The 23,433-nt window shown below is 50.4% G+C and overlaps 1 protein-coding gene across 5 annotated transcripts in view; it reads left to right on the top strand.

Moving 5' to 3' along the window:
- LOC118400852 (breast cancer anti-estrogen resistance protein 1-like) overlaps positions 1-23,433 on the top strand; it is a 119,251-nt gene that overhangs the window by 76,922 nt on the left and 18,896 nt on the right. For all 5 annotated transcript variants that reach the window (XM_052474978.1, XM_052474982.1, XM_052474980.1 and 2 more), the window contains one exon: positions 4,176-4,826. In XM_052474978.1, coding sequence (XP_052330938.1) covers positions 4,176-4,826 — 651 coding nt within the window. The remainder of the gene's footprint in view (positions 1-4,175; positions 4,827-23,433) is intronic.

The raw sequence follows: 23,433 nt of genomic DNA on the forward strand, positions 1-23,433 counted from the left end.
GACTGAAGACGTAAGCTCTGCATCAGCCAAGCTGTGTGTAAAACTCATAGTATAATGAAATCTTTCTACTAGTTTGAGGGCCCCTCATTATTTCACTAGTCGCCCGTGTGTGTGTGTGTGTGTGTGTGTGTGCGTGTGTGCGTGCCTGCCTGCCTGCCTGCCTGCCTGCCTGCCTGCCTGCCTGCCTGCCTGCCTGCCTGCCTGGCCTGCCTGCCTGCCTGCCTGCCTGCCTGCCTGCCTGCCTGCCTGCCTGCCTGCCTGCCTGCCTGCCTGCCTGCCTGCCTCCTGCCTGCCTGCCTGCCTGCCTGCCTGCCAGGACAAGCCTGCCTGCCTGCCTGCCTGCCTGCCTGCCTGCCTGCCTGCCTGCCTGCAGCCTGCCATGCCTGCCTGCCTGCCTGCCTGCCTGCCTGCCTGCCTGCCTGCCTGCCTGCCTCAGCCTGCCTGCCTGCCTGCCTGCCTGCCTGCCTGCCTGGCATGCCTGCCTGCCTGCCTGCCAGCCTGCCTGCCTGCCTGCCTGCCTGCCTGCCTGCCCAGGGCCTGCCTGCCTGAACAGGGAACCTGCCTGCCTGCCTGCCTGCCTAACCTGCCTGCCTGCCTGCCTGCCTGGATGCCTGCCAGGCCTGCCTGCCTGCCTGCCTGCTTGAATCTCAATGGAGAAGTTGGTAGAGCATGGCGCTTGTAACGCCAGGGTAGTGGGTCATGCCTGCCTTTATCCTGCCTGCCTGCCTGCCTGCCTGCCTGCCTGCCTGCCTGCCTGCCTGCCTGCCTGCCTGCCTGCCTGCCTGCCTGCCTGCCTGCCTGCCTGCCAGACCCATCTGCCAGTATGTATAGACCATGCCTGCCTGCCTGCAAAATAGCCTGCCTGCCTGCATTTGCCTGCCTGCCTGCATTTGCCTGCCTGATAAAAAATATATAAAATAATTAGCCAATGCCTGCCTGAGCTCCTGCCTGCCTGCCTGCCTGCCTGCCAGCCTGCCTGCCTGCCTGCCTGCCTGCCTGCCATGCCTGCCAGCCTTGCCTGCCTGCCTGCCTGCCTGCCTGCCTAGGCCATGGATGGAGCCTGATTTGGCCTGGTTTTGCCTGCCTGCCTGCCCTGCCTGCCTGCCTGCCTGGCCTGCGACTGCCTGCCTGCCTGCATTGCCTGCCTGCCTGCCTGCCATGCCTGCCTGCCTGCCTGCCTGCCTGCCTGCCTGCCTGCCTGCCTCAACAAATTGCCTGCCTGCCAAAGGCCTGCCTGCCTGCCTGCCTGCCTGCCTGCCAATTATTATTTAAATTAAAAATAATTATTTATGCCTGCCTGCCTGACTAACTTGTTTGGTATCCTGCCTATTGCCTGCCTGCCTGCCTGCCTGCCTGCCTGCCTGCCTGGTCAGTGTGTGTGTGTTTGGCCTGCATGGTGAAATGGGTATCCAGAGCGCCACTCAGGCGCTATAGTGTTGAATTGAGGCTGTGTGTGTGTCCAGAGCCTCCTCAGCCCTGACGTGTCGGGTTCTAAATCAGCAGTTGTTTAGTAAACGTCCCTCTCCCAGGACAAGCAGGCTATTCATCAGAGGGCTGTGACTGGGAGATAGGCCCCGATGTCCCTCCACTAGACCAACACACAGCACTGCATTCATCACCACCCCAGCCTTATTGTATATCACTCAATCCCTGAATAACATGACGCAGACAGATCACAGCACAGCAGCCTTTTCACTCAGCACTGGGACAATCCTGATTCCTTACGTTGACTACATATAGGGAACATCTGAACGTGGTACATTAACATTGGCATTACTGTCTGGGTGGGGTTGTAATAGCACAGTAATTGCACATGTCTATAATTGGCCATATCTGGCACACAGAGAGTAGGCAACCCAGGGTCTGTTCTGGCAGTGGAACAGGGAACCAGGAGTGTTTGATATCTCATCATGAGACTAACAAGGTGCGGAGTCAATGGAGGCTGGTATTCATGGATGGCTAGGGAAACCAGGCTTCCCCAAATATTTGACCAATCTTTTATGTTTTACAATTATAACATCATTTATCTTGATGGCATCAATCAATCAAATGCTACAGCGGCAACATGTCATACTATTTTGCTCCAGACAGCATCAGATACATGGTCTATACATACTGAGACAGATGGGTCTGTTCCCCTCGATCTGATAATATAATAATATATATGCCATTTAGCAGACGCTTTTATCCAAAGCGACTTACAGTCATGTGTGCATACATTCTACGTATGGGTGGTCCCGGGGATCGAACCCACTACCCTGGCGTTACAAGCGCCATGCTCTACCAACTGAGCTACAGAAGGACTAGGGGAGGGAGGGGATACCGGTCAGGGGGTCAGGGGGTCACTCCAAATATTGGTTTATTTTCAAAGCATCCCATAGTGAGTGGGTGGCTGAGTTTGCTCTGGGCTGGCAGATGGAGCCTGTGCTGTTCGGTGTCAGCTGTGTTTTATAGTTATTTAACTGTCCTGGAAGGTATTGAGTCTGGTATATGGAGTCAGCCTGCCCTGGCACTAGGGAATTTTACAGTCTAACATTACGGAAGTAAGTGTTCTTTCTCACTGAAGGGTACTACAACCGAGTATAACATCTGGAACTTGTTCAACAAACTCTGGGTATCCAATTAATTAAAGATAACACAGCTTGTCTGTATCAAATCAAATCAAATCAAATTTTATTTGTCACATACACATGGTTAGCAGATGTTAAATGCGAGTGTAGCGAAATGCTTGTGCTTCTAGTTCTGACAATGCAGTGATAACCAACAAGTAATCCAACTAACAATTCCAAAACTACTGTCTTATACACAGTGTAAGGGGATAAGGAACATGTACATAAGGATATATGAATGAGTGATGGTACAGAGCAGCATACAGTAGATGGTATCGAGTACAGTATATACATATGAGATGAGTGTGTAGACAAAGTAAACAAAGTGGCATAGTTAAAGTGGCTAGTGATACATGTGTTACATAAGGATGCAGTCGATGATGTAGAGTACAGTATATACATATGCATATGAGATGAATAATGTAGGGTAAGTAACATTATATAAGGTAGCATTGTTTAAAGTGGCTAGTGATATATTTACATAATTCCCATCAATTCCCATTATTAAAATGGCTGGAGTTGGGTCAGTGTCAATGACAGTGTGTTGGCAGCAGCCACTCAATGTTAGTGGTGGCTGTTTAACAGTCTGATGGCCTTGAGATAGAAGCTGTTTTTCAGTCTCTCGGTCCCAGCTTTGATGCACCTGTACTGACCTCGCCTTCTGGATGATAGCGGGGTGAACAGGCAGTGGTTCGGGTGGTTGATGTCCTTGATGATCTTTATGGCCTTCCTGTAACAACGGGTGGTGTAGGTGTCCTGGAGGGCAGGTAGTTTGCCCCCGGTGATGCGTTGTGCAGTCCTCACTACCCTCTGGAGAGCCTTACGGTTGAGGGCGGAGCAGTTGCCGTACCAGGCGGTGATACAGCCCGCCAGGATGCTCTCGATTGTGCATCTGTAGAAGTTTGTGAGTGCTTTTGGTGACAAGCCGAATTTCTTCAGTCTCCTGAGGTTGAATAGGCGCTGCTGCGCTTCTTCACGACGCTGTCAGTGTGAGTGGACCAATTCAGTTTGTCTGTGATGTGTATGCCGAGGAACTTAAAACTAGCTACCCTCTCCACTACTGTTCCATCGATGTGGATAGGGGGTGTTCCCTCTGCTGTTTCCTGAAGTCCACAATCATCTCCTTAGTTTTGTTGACGTTGAGTGTGAGGTTATTTTCCTGACACCACACTCTGAGGGCCCTCACCTCCTCCCTGTAGGCCGTCTCGTCGTTGTTGGTAATCAAGCCTACCACTGTTGTGTCGTCCGCAAACTTGATTGAGTTGGAGGCGTGCGTGGCCACGCAGTCGTGGGTGAACAGGGAGTACAGGAGAGGGCTCAGAACGCACCCTTGTGGGGCCCCCGTGTTGAGGATCAGCGGGGAGGAGATGTTGTTGCCTACCCTCACCACCTGGGGGCGGCCCGTCAGGAAGTCCAGTACCCAGTTGCACAGGGCGGGGTCGAGACCCAGGGTCTCGAGCTTGATGACGAGCTTGGAGGGTACTATGGTGTTGAATGCCGAGCTGTAGTCGATGAACAGCATTCTGTAAAGGAATAATTAACTAACCCTCTCTCTTTTTTCTGCAGAACGTTCTGGCCAAGGCCCTGTACGACAATGTGGCTGAGTCTCCAGACGAGCTGTCCTTCCGGAAAGGTGACATCATGACGGTACTGGAGCGGGACACCCAGGGTCTGGATGGCTGGTGGCTCTGCTCTCTGCATGGACGCCAGGGCATCGTCCCTGGAAACCGCCTCAAGATCCTGGTGGGCATGTATGACAAGGCTGGGCAGCAGCAGTCTCCACTCCCCCATGCCTCCCAACCTGGCCCTGCCCAGAGCCCGAGCCAGCTGGCCTTCCCTCCGCAGAGTGCCTACTGCAAGCCCTCCCCCTCCTCCCAGTACACAGCCATGCACCCTGCCTTCTCCAACCCTGGGCCTGTCCCCGCCCTACCTGACAGCATCTACATGATGCCCCCCAACCATGGCAAGCCTTCTTCTTCAAGCCTGTACCAGATACCCATGGGCCCCCAAGCCCCACCCAAGGCCCCCATGCTCTCCCAGAAGAAGTTCCACGCTCCTGTTCAGGACATCTATCAGGTGCCTCCCTCAGCAGGAGGGCCTGGTCCTGGGCAGGATATCTACCAGGTTCCCCCCTCACTGAACCAGACTCAGGACATCTACCAGATCCCCCCCTCCATAGAGAAGAGGAGCTGGGACTCCTCCAAACCTCTAGGAAAGGTAAGTCTGTTTTGAAAAATATTGCACATTACACAACAAACACGTTCCTCTAAAATCTTAAATACAGACTTGTTAGACATTTAGGTCCACAATAGCTAGTTTAGGCTCTCATTGTCATCTGACCTCATCCTGGTTGGGATATGTTTGGTATCTGAGCATGTTTGGTATCCTGTTATTGTTTCTCCCTCACTTCCTCTGTCTCACTCAACAACAGCTCAAGACTCCATGTCATTTTCAAAGCCTCAGGAGAGGAGAGGGGGGATGGGGAGAGGAGAGGAGGGATGGGGAGAGCAGAGGAGGGATGGGGAGAGCAGAGGAGGGATGGGGAGAGCAGAGGGGAGATGGGGTGAGGAGAGGGGGGATGGGGAGAGGAGAGGAGGGATGGGGAGAGCAGATGAGGGATGGGGAGAGGAGAGGAGGGATGGGAGAGCAGAGGAGGGATGGGGAGAGCAGAGGGGGATGGGGAGAGGAGGGATGAGGAGAGGGGGATGGGGAGAGGAGGGGGGATGGTGAGAGGAGAGGGGGATGGGGAGATGAGAGGGGGATGGGGAGAGCAGAGGGGGATAGGGAGAGGGGGATGGGGAGAGGAGGGATGAGGAGAGGAGAGGAGAGATGGGGAGAGGAGAGCAGAGGGGGATGGGGAGAGCAGACGGGGGATGGGAAGAGGAGAGGGGGATGGGGAGATGAGAGGAGGGATGGGGAGAGCAGAGGGGGATGGGGAGAGGAGGGATGAGGAGAGGGGGATGGGGAGAGGAGAGGAGGGGGAGGGGGAGGAGAAGGGGATGAGAAGGGGGATGGGGTGAGGAGAGGGGGATGGGGAGAGGGGGATGGGGAGAGGAGAGGAGGGATGGGGAGAGGAGAGGAGGGATAGGGAGAGCAGAGGAGGGATGGGGAGAGCAGAGGGGGATGGGGAGAGGAGGGATGAGGAGAGGGGGATGGGGAGAGGAGAGGGGGATGGGGAGAGGAGAGGGGGATGGGGAGAGCAGAGGGGAAATGGGGAGAGCAGAGGGGGATGGGGAGAGCAGAGGGGGATGGGGAGAGGGGGATGGGGAGAGGAGGGATGAGGAGAGGAGGGATGGGGAGAGGAGAGGAGGGATGGGGAGAGGAGAGGAGGGATGGGGAGAGCAGAGGGGGGATGGGGAGAGGAGAGCGGGGATGGGGAGATGAGAGGAGGGATGGGGAGAGCAGAGGGGGGATGGGGAGAGCAGAGGGGGATGGGGAGAGGAGGGATGAGGAGAGGGGGATGGGGAGAGGAGAGGAGAGGGGGATGGGGGGAGGAGAAGGGGGATGGGGAGAGGAGAGGGGGATGGGGAGAGGAGAGGTGGGATGGGGAGAGGAAAGGGGGGATGGGGAGAGGAGAGGGGGAATGGGGAGAGGAAAGGGGGGATGGGGAGAGGAAAGGGGGTGGGGAGAGGAGAGGGGGATAGGGAGAGGAGAGGAGGGGGATAGGGAGAGGAGAGGAGGGGGGATGGGGAGAGGAAAGGGGGGATGGGGAGAGGAGAGGGGGGATGGGGAGAGGATAGGGGGATGGGGAGAGGAGAGGGGGATGGGTAGAGGATAGGGGGATGGGGAGTGGAGATGGGGATGGGGAGAGGAGAGGGGGACATATATTGGAATAAAGAATGTTTTTTAAATAATTCCGGGTATCTATCTGCTGGGGTTGGGTGAGTAAGCATTTTGCTCTGTTAGGCAGCAGGCTGGAAGGGCCTTCCCTGTCCTCTTCCTCTCTATTCGCTCAGCCTTCCCTGTCCTCTTCCTCTCCATTCTCTCAGCCCCCTGTCCTCGTCCCCTCCATTCACTCAACCCCCCTGTCCTCGTCCTCTCCATTCACTCAGCCCCCCCTGTCCTCGTCCTCTCCATTCACTCAGCCCCCCCTGTCCTCGTCCTCTCCATTCACTCAGCCCCCCCTGTCCTCGTCCTCTCCATTCACTCAGCCCCCTGTCCTCGTCCTCTCCATTCACTCAGCCCCCTTGTCCTCGTCCTCTCCATTCTCTCAGCCCCCCTTGTCCTCGTCCTCTCCATTCTCTCAGCCCCCCCTGTCCTCTCAGCCCCCCCTGTAGATGTAGCCTATGTCGGCTGATGTAAATAGTTGCAGAATGTGATGACACAGTTGATGTAGCCTATGTTGACTGATGTAAATAGTTGCAGAATGTGATGACACAGTTGATGTAGCCTATGTTGACTGATGTAAATAGTTGCAGAATGTGATGACACAGTTGATGTAGCCTATGTTGACTGATGTAAATAGTTGCAGAATGTGATGACACAGTTGATGTAGCCTATGTTGACTGATGTAAATAGTTGCAGAATGTGATGACACAGTTGATGTAGCCTATGTTGACTGATGTAAATAGTTGCAGAATGTGATGACACAGTTGATGTAGCCTATGTCGGCTGATGTAAATAGTTGCAGAATGTGATGACACAGTTGATGTAGCCTATGTTGACTGATGTAAATAGTTGCAGAATGTGATGACACAGTTGATGTAGCCTATGTTGACTGATGTAAATAGTTGCAGAATGTGATGACACAGTTGATGTAGCCTATGTTGACTGATGTAAATAGTTGCAGAATGTGATGACACAGTTGATGTAGCCTATGTTGACTGATGTAAATAGTTGCAGAATGTGATGACACAGTTGATGTAGCCTATGTTGACTGATGTAAATAGTTGCAGAATGTGATGACACAGTTGATGTAGCCTATGTTGACTGATGTAAATAGTTGCAGAATGTGATGACACAGTTGATGTAGCCTATGTTGACTGATGTAAATAGTTGCAGAATGTGATGACACAGTTGATGTAGCCTATGTTGACTGATGTAAATAGTTGCAGAATGTGATGACACAGTTGATGTAGCCTATGTTGACTGATGTAAATAGTTGCAGAATGTGATGACACAGTTGATGTAGCCTATGACTGATGTAAATAGTTGCAGAATGTGATGACACAGTTGATGTAGCCTATGTTGGCTGATGTAAATAGTTGCAGAATGTGATGACACAGTTGATGTAGCCTATGTTGACTGATGTAAATAGTTGCAGAATGTGATGACACAGTTGATGTAGCCTATGTTGACTGATGTAAATAGTTGCAGAATGTGATGACACAGTTGATGTAGCCTATGTTGACTGATGTAAATAGTTGCAGAATGTGATGACACAGTTGATGTAGCCTATGTTGACTGATGTAAATAGTTGCAGAATGTGATGACACAGTTGATGTAGCCTATGTTGACTGATGTAAATAGTTGCAGAATGTGATGACACAGTTGATGTAGCCTATGTTGACTGATGTAAATAGTTGCAGAATGTGATGACACAGTTGATGTAGCCTATGTTGACTGATGTAAATAGTTGCAGAATGTGATGACACAGTTGATGTAGCCTATGTTGACTGATGTAAATAGTTGCAGAATGTGATGACACAGTTGATGTAGCCTATGTTGACTGATGTAAATAGTTGCAGAATGTGATGACACAGTTGACGGAGCCTATGTTGACTGATGTAAATAGTTGCAGAATGTGATGACACAGTTGATGGAGCCTATGTGCTGATGACACAGTTGATGTAGCCTATGTTGACTGATATAAATAGTTGCTGAAATAGTTGCAGAATGTGATGACACAGTTGATGTAGCCTATGTTGACTGATGTAAATAGTTGCAGAATGTGATGACACAGTTGATGTAGCCTATGTTGACTGATGTAAATAGTTGCAGAATGTGATGACACAGTTGATGTAGCCTATGTGCTGATGTAAATAGTTGCAGAATGTGATGACACAGTTGATGTAGCCTATGTTGACTGATGTAAATAGTTGCAGAATGTGATGACACAGTTGATGTAGCCTATGTTGACTGATGTAAATAGTTGCAGAATGTGATGACACAGTTGATAGCCTATGTTGCTGATGTAAATAGTTGCAGAATGTGATGACACAGTTGATGTGAGCCTATGTTGACTGATGTAAATAGTTGCAGAATGTGATGACACAGTTGACGGAGCCTATGTTGACTGATGTAAATAGTTGCAGAATGTGATGACACAGTTGATGTAGCCTATGTTGACTGATGTAAATAGTTGCAGAATGTGATGACACAGTTGATGTAGCCTATGTTGACTGATGTAAATAGTTGCAGAATGTGATGACACAGTTGACGGAGCCTATGTTGACTGATGTAAATAGTTGCATGTGATGACACAATGTGCCTATGTTGACTGACAGTTGCAGAATGTGATGACACAGTTGATGTTGACTGATGTAAATAGTTGCAGAATGTGATGACACAGTTGATGTAGCCTATGTTGACTGATGTAAATAGTTGCAGAATGTGATGACACAGTTGATGTAGCCTATGTTGACTGATGTAAATAGTTGCAGAATGTGATGACACAGTTGATGTAGCCTATGTTGACTGATGTAAATAGTTGCAGAATGTGATGACACAGTTGACGGAGCCTATGTTGACTGATGTAAATAGTTGCAGAATGTGATGACACAGTTGATGGAGCCTATGTTGACTGATGTAAATAGTTGCAGAATGTGATGACACAGTTGATGTAGCCTATGTTGACACAGTTGATGTAGCCTATGTTGACTGATGTAAATAGTTGCAGAATGTGATGACACAGTTGATGTAGCCTATGTTGACTGATGTAAATAGTTGCAGAATGTGATGACACAGTTGATGAGCCTATGTTGACTGATGTAAATAGTTGCAGAATGTGATGACACAGTTGATGTAGCCTTGTTGACTGATGTAAATAGTTGCAGAATGTGATGACACAGTTGATGTAGCCTATGTTGACTGATGTAAATAGTTGCAGAATGTGATGACACAGTTGATGTAGCCTATGTTGACTGATGTAAATAGTTGCAGAATGTGATGACACAGTTGATGTAGCCTATGTTGACTGATGTAAATAGTTGCAGAATGTGATGACACAGTTGATGTAGCCTATGTTGACTGATGTAAATAGTTGCAGAATGTGATGACACAGTTGATGTAGCCTATGTTGACTGATGTAAATAGTTGCAGAATGTGATGACACAGTTGATGTAGCCTATGTTGACTGATGTAAATAGTTGCAGAATGTGATGACACAGTTGATGTAGCCTATGTTGACTGATGTAAATAGTTGCAGAATGTGATGACACAGTTGATGTAGCCTATGTTGACTGATGTAAATAGTTGCAGAATGTGATGACACAGTTGATGTAGCCTATGTTGACTGATGTAAATAGTTGCAGAATGATGATGAGCCTATGTTGACTGATGTAAATAGTTGCAGAATGTGAGACACAGTTGATGTAGCCTATGTTGACTGATGTAAATAGTTGCAGAATGTGATGACACAGTTGATGTAGCCTATGTTGACTGATGTAAATAGTTGCAGAATGTGATGACACAGTTGATGGAGCCTATGTTGACTGATGTAAATAGTTGCAGAATGTGATGACACAGTTGATGTAGCCTATGTTGACTGATGTAAATAGTTGCAGAATGTGATGACACAGTTGATGTAGCCTATGTTGACTGATGTAAATAGTTGCAGAATGTGATGACACAGTTGATGTAGCCTATGTTGACTGATGTAAATAGTTGCAGAATGTGATGACACAGTTGATGTAGCCTATGTTGACTGATGTAAATAGTTGCAGAATGTGATGACACAGTTGATGTAGCCTATGTTGACTGATGTAAATAGTTGCAGAATGTGATGACACAGTTGATGGAGCCTATGTTGACTGATGTAAATAGTTGCAGAATGTGATGACACAGTTGATGGAGCCTATGTTGACTGATGTAAATAGTTGCAGAATGTGATGACACAGTTGATGGAGCCTATGTTGACTGATGTAAATAGTTGCAGAATGTGATGACACAGTTGATGTAGCCTATGTTGACTGATGTAAATAGTTGCAGAATGTGATGACACAGTTGATGTAGCCTATGTTGACTGATGTAAATAGTTGCAGAATGTGATGACACAGTTGATGTAGCCTATGTTGACTGATGTAAATAGTTGCAGAATGTGATGACACAGTTGATGTAGCCTATGTTGACTGATGTAAATAGTTGCAGAATGTGACGACACAGTTGATGTAGCCTATGTTGACTGATGTAAATAGTTGCAGAATGTGATGACACAGTTGATGTAGCCTATGTTGACTGATGTAAATAGTTGCAGAATGTGATGACACAGTTGATGTAGCCTATGTTGACTGATGTAAATAGTTGCAGAATGTGACGACAGAACTGAAGCAAACCGTACAATCTGGCCAGGTTGATATCAATATTTTAATTTGGGAACATCGCACAGTGTGACGTGTTTTTAATTGCAAAATACTGAATCTAACGTACGGTAGGTCTGCAGGTCGGCCTTTAAACCTGTCTACTGCTGCCATAGAAAGGGAATTAGAACACAGATACAGTATGGGATCTCTGTGGCCTCTCCTCTCACCCCACAGCAGGTCTGTCTACGAGGCATGACCACAGGGCTTTGTCCTTCACAGAGGGGGCTAGAGATGGGCCTCTGCATGGTTGAGATCTGCCTCTCAATAAGGCCGATACAGAAGTACAGACGCTCACAAAGAGAAGGAACAGAGGGTTAAACAGTAGTATCTGACAAAACAAACATTTCCTTTGTGTTCCCTTGCTGTGAGCTTGTTAAACCTATGTCCTATCCCCAATGATGTATGGGTGCAACTTCAAAACAATCTGAAAACGAGAGGAGAATACCAGCTGTAGAAAGAGGGAGTGATTTGAAGACAAAACAAACACACGTGACAGTTGGATTGCGGCGACATGAGGGACATAAGAGAAAGGGATCAGAGAGGAGTACAAGGCCAGGGCTCACAGAGAAACAGTGGACTGGCCGATGAGGAGCTCCCGCCCGGTGATAAGACAGAGGTCTCCCAACAGAGTTCACACTCCAGCCCAGAGCAGAGTGTTTCCAAATGTTGGCTGATTCTAGAGTGCTGCCTCAGTCTGGTGGAACTCTCTAACTGTCATATAGTGTCATCCCAGCAGCAGGCAGTACAGGAAGTAGAGCGGGAGGAGAGCAAGTACAACCAGTAGGGAGTAATACAAGTGAAAATCCTGTATCTCACCACAGTAAAACATTATAAATATGGAGAGATCTGAAATGCCTAACATGGTGTCCAGTGGTGGAGATTGTTGTCAAAGTAATTCCCTCTTAACTCTGTGTTGTGCAGGTTATTTTATGCACATATTTACCTTGAATTAATGACCTGTATTGTTAGTACTTGTCCTTGTAACCCGAGGTGAACCCTTCCACTCCGCCCCCCTTGGACACTGAGCCAACACACACACACACACACACACACACACACACACACACACACACACACACACACACACACACACACACACACACACACACACACACACACACACACACACACACACACACACACACACACACACACACACACACACACACACACACACACACACTGGGATGAAGACCAATTTGGGAATGAGGGAAAACACTGGCATTGTCTCAGCATCCTCTGCTGCTCAACTGGAGGAGGTAGAGACTAGTACAAAGACAGTTACACTTGGCAAACATCTGATAAGCAGGAAGACAACACAGCTTGTCTGTAAATGTAAAGGAATAACACACATTCAGAATCTTACTCTAGACCCATGTCACTAGTGTTAGATTGTTATGCTGCTATCTTGATTTTGTGTGCTGACCACCTCAGCCTTTTCCTTAGATGAATCTGCAACAATTGAGCAGGTTGGAGAGGTGAGGAGGTTGGTAAAATACCCAGTTGGTACGACGAGCCTTCCCCAGACTGGCAGGGGGGCACCCTGATCCCAGTCAGCTGTGCCAGCCAAGCCTGGTCCAGGCCTGGGGACAGGGGATGGGAGACGGGGGCAGGAGGTGGGAGGGGGTTGCGGAAGGCCAAGCAGCAGCTGGAACAACTGTGATTGGTTAGCAGGCCTTACATTAAAGAGGATGTCTTTTGAATGGGTGTGGCCCTGGCACACTCCTTCAAGGGCCTGGAATTCTCTCCCTCCTTCCCTCATCAGCCCCCCCCTGTCCTCGTCCTCTCCATTCTCTCAGCCCCCCCTGTCCTTGTCCTCTCCATTCTCTCAGCCCCCCCTGTCCTCATCCTCTCTATTCGCTCAGCCTTCCCTGTCCTCTTCCTCTCCATTCTCTCAGCCCCCCTGTCCTCGTCCTCTCCATTCACTCAGCCCCCCCTGTCCTCGTCCTCTCCATTCACTCAGCCCCCCCTGTCCTCGTCCTCTCCATTCTCTCAGCCCCCCCTGTCCTCGTCCTCTCCATTCTCTCAGCCCCCTGTCCTCGTCCTCTCCATTCTCTCAGCCCCCCCTGTCCTCGTCCTCTCCATTCTCTCAGCCCCCCTGTCCTCGTCCTCTCCATTCTCTCAGCCCCCTGTCCTCGTCCTCTCCATTCTCTCAGCCCCCCCTGTCCTCGTCCTCTCCATTCTCTCAGCCCCCCCTGTCCTCGTCCTCTCCATTCTCTCAGCCCCCCTGTCCTCGTCCTCTCCATTCTCTCAGCCCCCCCTGTCCTCGTCCTCTCCATTCTCTCAGCCCCCTGTCCTCGTCCTCTCCATTCTCTCAGCCCCCTGTCCTCGTCCTCTCCATTCTCTCAGCCCCCTGTCCTCGTCCTCTCCATTCTCTCAGCCCCCCTGTCCTCGTCCTCTCCATTCTCTCAGCCCCCCCTGTCCTCGTCCTCTCCATTCTCTCAGCCCCCCTGTCCTCGTCCTCTCCATTCTCTCAGCCCCCTGTCCTCGTCCTCTCCATTCTCTCAGCCCCCTGTCCTCGTCCTCTCCATTCTCTCAGCCCCCTGTCCTCGTCCTCTCCATTCTCTCAGCCCCCTGTCCTCGTCCTCTCCATTCTCTCAGCCCCCCCCTGTCCTCGTCCTCTCCATTCTCTCAGTCCCCCTGTCCTCGTCCTCTCCATTCTCTCAGCCCCCCCTGTCCTCGTCCTCTCCATTCTCTCAGTCACCACTCTCGGACCGACTCAGTGTTTTTCAGTTTTCTACCTAATCCATTTATTGGTACGCCACGTAGCCACTCAAAAACAACCCCCACCTCTCATTCAAACCATGGCAACTGCTTAACCCAGCCAGAGAAACAAACAAGTCAACAATTCACTGCTGTCTATCTGTCCTCTTCCCATCTGAAAGAGAAGACAGAACCTGAGTGGCCTCAGTAAACACCCAGCTGTGTTAGAGCTGAAAACACCACTGTACTCTCTGTCTCTGAAACCCAATTAATCAGAAAGGATATATTTCATCCAGACTCTTTGCTATCGCCCTCAGTACCTTTAGCAGGGTTGCTATAAGAGGTCACGACCTGGCTCCTGTATGTCTATAGGAGAATCCACTGATTTCCTGATATGTGCTAAATGCTAAGCTGACAGGGGCTTGAGAGTTGCACCACTCAGACATTGAGGAGGAATGACTCCACTGGGACTGGAGCTACCACGTGATCTTTTACAACCTTCTCTCCTGCTACTGTCTACAAATGATTTCAAAGTACAGTGTGTGTCTGTGACTGACATGTTCAAAGCAGAACTCACTGCTATTGTGTGAGGCTGACGGTTGGTGGAGAGGTGGAGTTGAAGAGCGATCTGTTTGAGCCTGGGCTCCTTTGATTAGGGCCATCGAGGTAGATCCAAGCCTTCTTATCACCTGCAGCCTCTAATGACCCTGTGTGCAGGTGAGAGACGCTGTGATAAGGAGCCTGGCAGCCGGCGGCTAACAGCACATCTGCTATGGGACTCAGCTCCTCTCCTCCCCTCTGCACTGCACCTGTGGAAAAAGGTGGGAGATTGAGATTCTATTGGTGGTTTTGTGGGCTGCCTGCTCTGAAAGTAAATGTGTAATCTCATGAGTGTTTAAAGAGACCTGGCAGGCGCTCACTTGAAATGTAGGGAAGAGAAAGGGGGGCTTATCTGCAGGAGCAGGCAGGCTTGTTGGGGAAGGTTTCTTCGTGGAGTGAGGGAGGGAGGATGGGGGTGGGTGAGGCATCAGGGGAGAGAGAATGAAGGTGTGTGTGACCTGCTAAAGAAATGGCTGCGTGCTGTTGCCTATTTAGCACATAAATATACTAGATACACGTGTGTCTGTGTGCGCGCTTGTGATGGATGATGTGAGGAGAGGGAGTGCGGGCAGGGAACAGAGAGAGATGGATGGATGTACAGCCGAGGAGTCACTCTCCCGCAGGCTAGAGCAACAGTCTAAAAGCAGATGCCTGTCCGAAGAGCAGAAATGAGCTCATCCATAGAAATGAGAAGGCTGCTGTGTGTTCCTGTTAGTGCCTCGCAGGCTTGTACTTTTGTGTCCTTCTTTATCTGTAACCACACATTCCTGTGTGCACTACCTCTCTCTGTGCCTCACTCCCACACGGCCCCTGTAGCTTTATCTCATCTAGTTTCAGGCTGGGAGCCAGAGGAGCTCTTCTGTGCGCTGCCACACACCCCAGCCGTGCACTATCACACTACTACTTATTTATTTCTTCACTCCCCTTCTATATCTCTTCTCCCACACTCTCCCTCCCATTCTCTGTCTCTGTAAGCGGAGAAGTCCTTCTCCTAATGAAGAAAGCGCTTCTGTCTGATTGTGTTAATGTAGGCAGTCCTCTGCAGCCCTCTGGGGTTCGTGTCTCCGTAGCGCTGAGATTAAAAGAGTGTCTCCCGCATTGTGTGCTTCTCTAAAAGGTCCTCTGATTCAGCCCACATCACTGTACTGCCCGGGCAGTTACAGGGGGGTACTGCATTGGGCAGCGAGTGACTCAGTAAGCATCTCACTAGGCATCTCTGCACAGTGCTCCACTATGCACTCAGAATGTTGTGGGACTGTGTATAAACAGAGGCTCCAGATGTGAGTGTCCCTGCCCAGTTGCTCTGTGCTGTGCTCTGGGAAGGGAACACTGGGAGGGGTGGGAGGCTGTGGTTGGAGTCCCATTCTGGGGCAGCAAGTGGTCAGAGCGTTCAGCCAGTAACTGAAAGGTTGCTAGATCGAATCCCCGAGCTGACAAGGTGCAAATCTGTCGCTCTGCCCCTGAACAAGGCTGTTAACCCACTGTTCCTAGGCCATCATTGTAAATAAGAATTTGTTCTTAACTAACTTGCCTCGTTAAATAAAGGTTAAAAAATAAATAAATACAACAATTCTGTCCCCCCCAGCCTGAGCTCATGCTGGGATGCAGCTTTGATGGCTCTGCCTCCACTCAATTGGGCCCGAGCTTTAGAAGCCCAACTTGAAGTGTGTACATCAGATAGTGGGGAGGGATGGGGAACGCCTACATCAGATAGTGGGGAGGGATGGGGAACGCCTACATCAGATAGTGGGGAGGGATGGGGAAAGCCTACATCAGATAGGTGGGAGGGATGGAGAAAGCCTACATCAGATAGGTGGGAGGGATGGGGAAAGCCTACATCAGATAGTGGGGAGGGATGGAGAACACCTACATCAGATAGTGGGGAGGGATGGAGAATGCCTACATCAGATAGTGGGGAGGGATGGGGAACGCCTACATCAGATAGTGGGGAGGGATGGAGAAAGCCTACATCAGATAGTGGGGAGGGATGGAGAAAGCCTACATCAGATAGTGGGGAGGGATGGAGAAAGCCTACATCAGATAGTGGGGAGGGATGGGGAAAGCCTACATCAGATAGTGGGGAGGGATGGAGAAAGCCTACATCAGATAGTGGGGAGGGATGGAGAAAGCCTACATCAGATAGTGGGGAGGGATGGGGAAAGCCTACATCAGATAGTGGGGAGGGATGGAGAAAGCCTACATCAGATAGTGGGGAGGGATGGAGAAAGCCTACATCAGATAGTGGGGAGGGATGGGGAACGCCTACATCAGATAGTGGGGAGGGATGGAGAAAGCCTACATCAGATAGTGGGGAGGGATGGGGAAAGCCTACATCAGATAGGTGGGAGGGATGGAGAAAGCCTACATCAGATAGTGGGGAGGGATGGGGAAAGCCTACATCAGATAGTGGGGAGGGATGGGGAAAGCCTACATCAGATAGAGGGGAGGGATGGGGAAAGCCTACATCAGATAGTGGGGAGGGATGGGGAAAGCCTACATCAGATAGTGGGGAAGGATGGGGAAAGCCTACATCAGATAGTGGGGAGGGATGGAGAAAGCCTACATCAGATAGTGGGGAGGGATGGGGAACGCCTCCATCAGATAGTGGGGAGGGATGGAGAAAGCCTACATCAGATAGAGGGGAGGGATGGGGAAAGCCTACATCAGATAGTGGGGAGAGATGGAGAAAGCCTACATCAGAATGTGGGGAGGGATGGAGAAAGCCTACATCAGATAGTGGGGAGGGATGGGGAAAGCCTACATCAGATAGTGGGAAGGGATGGAGAAAGCCTACATCAGATAGTGGGGAGGGATGGGGAAAGCCTACATCAGATAGTGGGGAGGGATGGAGAAAGCCTACAACAGATAGTGGGGAGGGATGGGGAAAGCTTACATCAGATAGTGGGGAGGGATGGAGAACGCCTACATCAGATAGTGGGGAGGGATGGGGAACGCCTACATCAGATAGTGGGGAGGGATGGGGAACGCCTACATCAGATAGTGGGGAGGGATGGGGAAAGCCTACATCAGATAGGTGGGAGGGATGGAGAAAGCCTACATCAGATAGGTGGGAGGGATGGGGAAAGCCTACATCAGATAGTGGGGAGGGATGGAGAACACCTACATCAGATAGTGGGGAAGGATGGAGAATGCCTACATCAGATAGTGGGGAGGGATGGGGAACGCCTACATCAGATAGTGGGGCGGGATGGAGAACGCCTACATCAGATAGTGGGGAGGGATGGGGATAGCCTACATCAGATAGTGGGGAGGGATGGGGAACGCCTACATCAGATAGTGGGGAGGGATGGAGAAAGCCTACATCAGATAGTGGGGAGGGATGGGGAAAGCCTACATCAGATAGGTGGGAGGGATGGAGAAAGCCTACATCAGATAGTGGGGAGGGATGGAGAACACCTACATCAGATAGTGGGGAGGGATGGAGAATGCCTACATCAGATAGTGGGGAGGGATGGAGAAAGCCTACATCAGATAGTGGGGAGGGATGGGGAAAGCCTACATCAGATAGGTGGGAGGGATGGAGAAAGCCTACATCAGATAGTGGGGCGGGATGGAGAACGCCTACATCAGATAGTGGGGAGGGATGGGGATAGCCTACATCAGATAGTGGGGAGGGATGGGGAACGCCTACATCAGATAGTGGGGAGGGATGGAGAAAGCCTACATCAGATAGGTGGGAGGGATGGAGAAAGCCTACATCAGATAGTGGGGAGGGATGGGGAAAGCCTACATCAGATAGTGGGGAGGGATGGGGAAAGCCTACATCAGATAGAGGGGAGGGATGGGGAAAGCCTACATCAGATAGTGGGGAGGGATGGGGAAAGCCTACATCAGATAGTGGGGAAGGATGGGGAAAGCCTACATCAGATAGTGGGGAGGGATGGAGAAAGCCTACATCAGATAGTGGGGAGGGATGGGGAACGCCTCCATCAGATAGTGGGGAGGGATGGGGAAAGCCTACATCAGATAGTGGGGAGGGATGGGGAAAGCCTACATCAGATAGTGGGGAGGGATGGGGAAAGCCTACATCAGATAGAGGGGAGGGATGGGGAAAGCCTACATCAGATAGTGGGGAGGGATTGGGAAAGCCTACATCAGATAGAGGGGAGGGATGGGGAAAGCCTACATCAGATAGTGGGGAGGGATGGGGAAAGCCTACATCAGATAGAGGCGAGGGATGGGTAAAGCCTACATCAGATAGTGGGGAGGGATGGGGAAAGCCTATATCAGATAGTGGGGAGGGATGGGGAAAGCCTACATCAGATAGTGGGGAAGGATGGGGAAAGCCTACATCAGATAGTGGGGAGGGATGGAGAAAGCCTACATCAGATAGTGGGGAGGGATGGGGAACGCCTCCATCAGATAGTGGGGAGGGATGGGGAAAGCCTACATCAGATAGTGGGGAGGGATGGGGAAAGCCTACATCAGGTAGTGGGGAGGGATGGGGAAAGCCTACATCAGATAGAGGGGAGGGATGGGGAAAGCCTACATCAGATAGTGGGGAGGGATTGGGAAAGCCTACATCAGATAGAGGGGAGGGATGGGGAAAGCCTACATCAGATAGTGGGGAGGGATGGGGAAAGCCTACATCAGATAGAGGCGAGGGATGGGTAAAGCCTACATCAGATAGTGGGGAGGGATGGGGAAAGCCTATATCAGATAGTGGGGAGGGATGGGGAAAGCCTACATCAGATAGTGGGGAGGGATGGGGAAAGCCTACATCAGATAGAGGGGAGGGATGGGGAAAGCCTACATCAGATAGTGGGGAGGGATGGGGAAAGCCTACATCAGATAGAGGGGAGGGATGGGGAAAGCCTACATCAGATAGTGGGGAGGGATGGGGAAAGCCTACATCAGATAGTGGAGAGGGATGGGGAAAGCCTACATCAGATAGAGGGGAGGGATGGGGAAAGCCTACATCAGATAGTGGGGAGGCATGGGGAAAGCCTACATCAGATAGTGGGGAGGGATGGGGAAAGCCTACATCAGATAGAGGGGAGGGATGGGGAAAGCCTACATCAGATAGTGGGGAGAGATGGAGAAAGCCTACATCAGATGTGGGGAGGGATTGGGAAAGCCTACATCAGATAGTGGGGAGGGATGGGGAAAGCCTACATCAGATAGGGTGGGCTTACATCAGAGGGATGGAGAAAGCCTACATCAGATAGTGGGGAGGGATGGGGAAAGCCTACATCAGATAGTGGGAGGGATGGGGAAAGCCTACATCAGATAGTGGGGAGGGATGGAGAAAGCCTACATCAGATAGTGGGGAGGGATTGGGAAAGCCTACATCAGATAGTGGGGAGGGATGGGAAAGCCTACATCAGATAGTGGGGAGGGATGGGGAAAGCCTACATCAGATTGTGGGAGGGATGGAGGAAAGCCTACATCAGATAGTGGGGAGGGATGGGGAAAGCCTACATCAGATAGTGGTGAGGGATGGGGAAAGCCTACATCAGATAGTGGGGAGGGATGGGGAAAGCCTACATCAGATAGTGGGGAGGGATGGGGAAAGCCTACATCAGATAGGTGGGAGGGATGGGGAACGCCTACATCAGATAGGTGGGAGGGATGGGGAAAGCCTACATCAGATAGGTGGGAGGGATGGAGAAAGCCTACATCAGATAGGTGGGAGGGATGGGGAAAGCCTACATCAGATAGTGGGGAGGGATGGAGAACACCTACATCAGATAGTGGGGAGGGATGGAGAAAGCCTACATCAGATAGTGGGGAGGGATGGAGAACACCTACATCAGATAGTGGGGAGGGATGGAGAAAGCCTACATCAGATAGTGGGGAGGGATGGAGAAAGCCTACATCAGATAGTGGGGAGGGATGGGGAAAGCCTACATCAGATAGTGGGGAGGGATGGGGAAAGCCTACATCAGATAGTGGGGAGGGATGGGGGAAGCCTACATCAGATAGTGGGGAGGGATGGAGAAAGCCTACATCAGATAGTGGGGAGGGATGGGGAAAGCCTACATCAGATAGTGGGGAGGTATGGGGAAAGCCTACATCAGATAGTGGGGAGGGATGGGGAACGCCTACATCAGATAGTGGGGAGGGATGGGGAAAGCCTACATCAGATCGTGGGGAGGGATGGAGAAAGCCTACATCAGATAGGTGGGAGGGATGGAGAAAGCCTACATCAGATAGTGGGGAGGGATGGAGAAAGCCTACATCAGATAGTGGGGAGGGATGGGGAAAGCCTACATCAGATAGTGGGGAGGGATGGGGAAAGCCTACATCAGATAGTGGGGAGGGATGGGGAAAGCCTACATCAGATAGAGGGGAGGGATGGGGAAAGCCTACATCAGATAGTGGGGAGGGATGGGGAAAGCCTACATCAGATAGAGGGGAGGGATGGGGAAAGCCTACATCAGATAGTGGGGAGGGATGGGGAAAGCCTACATCAGATAGTGGGGAGGGATGGAGAAAGCCTACATCAGATAGTGGGGAGGGATGGGGAAAGCCTACATCAGATAGTGGGGAGGGATGGAGAAAGCCTACATCAGATAGTGGGGAGGGATGGAGAAAGCCTACATCAGATAGTGGGGAGGGATGGGGAAAGCCTACATCAGATAGTGGGGAGGGATGGAGAAAGCCTACATCAGATAGTGGGGAGGGATGGAGAAAAGAGAAAGGGGTTAGCAAAGGACATGGGTCTTCCCCTTTGCGTAAAAAGCAGATCCCCAGAAGCCTCTCTCTCTGTGATCCAGTGGTTTCTCATCAAAGGGATGGGGGCGATCTTTGTTCTGGGCTGGTGGAGTCAAAAGGCCAGAGAGAGAGGCCAGATTATAGGTCAGAGTGGAGGGACACAGGGTTCACACACGAACCACATCAGCTCAACACCAACTCCTGACTCCTGAGTGGTGTCATTAGTGTGAGGATGTGTGTAGCCATGTATGGGTGTTTATATGTGGTGTGTGAGGTTGGCCTTATTAGTGAGTAGTAAACCTAGTGGTCATGGCTTTAATAGGGGCTGGCTCTTTGATGTTTTCATGGTCCTCTCAGTAGGGTCAGGGATAGAAGGGACCAACCTTTAGTAAGGAGACAGGAAATACATAAAGCTTGAAATAATGGGGAACTCAGGCTATGTTCTAGTGTCAATAGTGCATTCATGTAAAAAAGCAAAGCCTAACACTGCTTATTGCACAGTCCAAACAACATGGAAGCATTTCTATTCCCACTTGACACTCTCTACCATAGAAATTACAGATGAATAGATTGATAGTGAACTATTCTCCTGTTCTTATCCAACGGTGCTGTGACTAATACCCTGTCACTGCTAGGAGACCTCTCTCACTGCGTTTCCACGATGACACAGTCACGGACATTTTTTTCAACATTTAACCTTTTATTTAACAAGCCATTTGAGACACACCTATGTGTGGTGTTGCCAGCAGATGCTGAAGAGAGATTTTACATGTGTGTTGTAGACAAAACACCCTGAGAGAGAGCGAAAGAAAGAGAAAAAGAGAGAGTTGCAGAGAGTGATGCTCCCAGCCAGTCACGGTCTGCCCAGTCACGGTCTGCCCAGTCACGGCCTGCCCAGTCACGGCCTGCCCAGTCACGGCCTGCCCAGTCACGGCCTGCCCAGTCACGGCCTGCCCAGTCACGGTCTGCCCAGTCACGGCCTGCCCAGTCACGGCCTGCCCAGTCACGGCCTGCCCAGTCACGGCCTGCCCAGTCACGGTCTGCCCTGTCACGGCCTGCCCAGTCACGGCCTGCCGTTAATTAGGGCCTGAGTTAATTAGGGCCTGATTAATCCTGCAGCCCGGACCAAGCAACCAGGGATATGGGGCTGTAAATCCACACACCCCACCCTGCGTCAGCATCTCAGCCCCCCACACCTCCACGGGCTCCACTACAGTCAAGCATTACTGCACTACTCCCATTTATTGCTGCGGCTGGGACGGATATTAGTTCTGATCTAGGTCACACACCAGCTGCTTGGAAAGTTTTAGGTTAAACAACCCTAGTTCTGAGGGAGGATTATGACCTTATTTAAGAGCATTCTCGGAATTGAAACCCTTCGTCACTACTCTATCCAGGTGAAGTAGTCAGTTTGAATATCCCCACATATATTTATAAATATGCAGTTTACCACATACTTATAGGATAAAATTACTACCTATCGGACAAATTTGAATGGGTCTTCTTCTTATATCCTGTAGTCTGTGATCTGTGTGTTTGACCTGTCCTATATCCTGTAGTCTGTGATCTGTGATCTGTGTGTTTGACCTATCCAATATCCTCTAGTCTGTGATCTGTGTGTTTGACCGGTCCTACATCCTGTAGTCTGTGATCTGTGTGTTTGACCTGTCCTATATTCTGTAGACTGTGATCTGTGTGTTTGACCTATCCTGTAGACTGTGGTCTGTGTGTTTGACCTATCCTATATCCTGTAGACTGTGATCTGTGTGTTTGACCAGTCCTATATCCTGTATTCTGTGATCTGTGTTTGGCCTGTCCTATGTCCTGTAGTCTGTGATCTGTGTGTTTGACCTGTCCTATATCCTGTAGTCTGTGATCTGTGTGTTTGACCTGTCCTATATCCTGTAGTCTGTGATCTGTGTGTTTGACCTGTCCTATATCCTGTAGTGTGTGGTCTGTGTGTTTGACCTATCCTGTAGTCTGTGATCTGTGTGTTTGACCTGTCCTATATCCTGTAGTCTGTGATCTGTGTGTTTGACCTGTCCTATATCCTGTAGTGTGTGGTCTGTGTGTTTGACCTATCCTGTAGTCTGTGATCTGTGTGTTTGACCTGTCCTATATCCTGTAGTCTGTGATCTGTGTGTTTGACCTATCCTATATCCTGTAGTCTATGATCTGTGTGTTAGACCTGTCCTATATCCTGTAGTCCGTGATCTGTGTGTTCGACCTGTCCTATATTCTGTGGTCTGTGATCTGTGTGTTCGACCTGTCCTATATTCTGTAGTCTGTGATCTGTGCGTTTGACCTGTCCTATATCCTGTCGT

Source organism: Oncorhynchus keta, chromosome 22 (assembly GCF_023373465.1).
Source record: "Oncorhynchus keta strain PuntledgeMale-10-30-2019 chromosome 22, Oket_V2, whole genome shotgun sequence".
In the NCBI taxonomy this organism is placed as follows: Eukaryota; Metazoa; Chordata; class Actinopteri; order Salmoniformes; family Salmonidae; genus Oncorhynchus; species Oncorhynchus keta.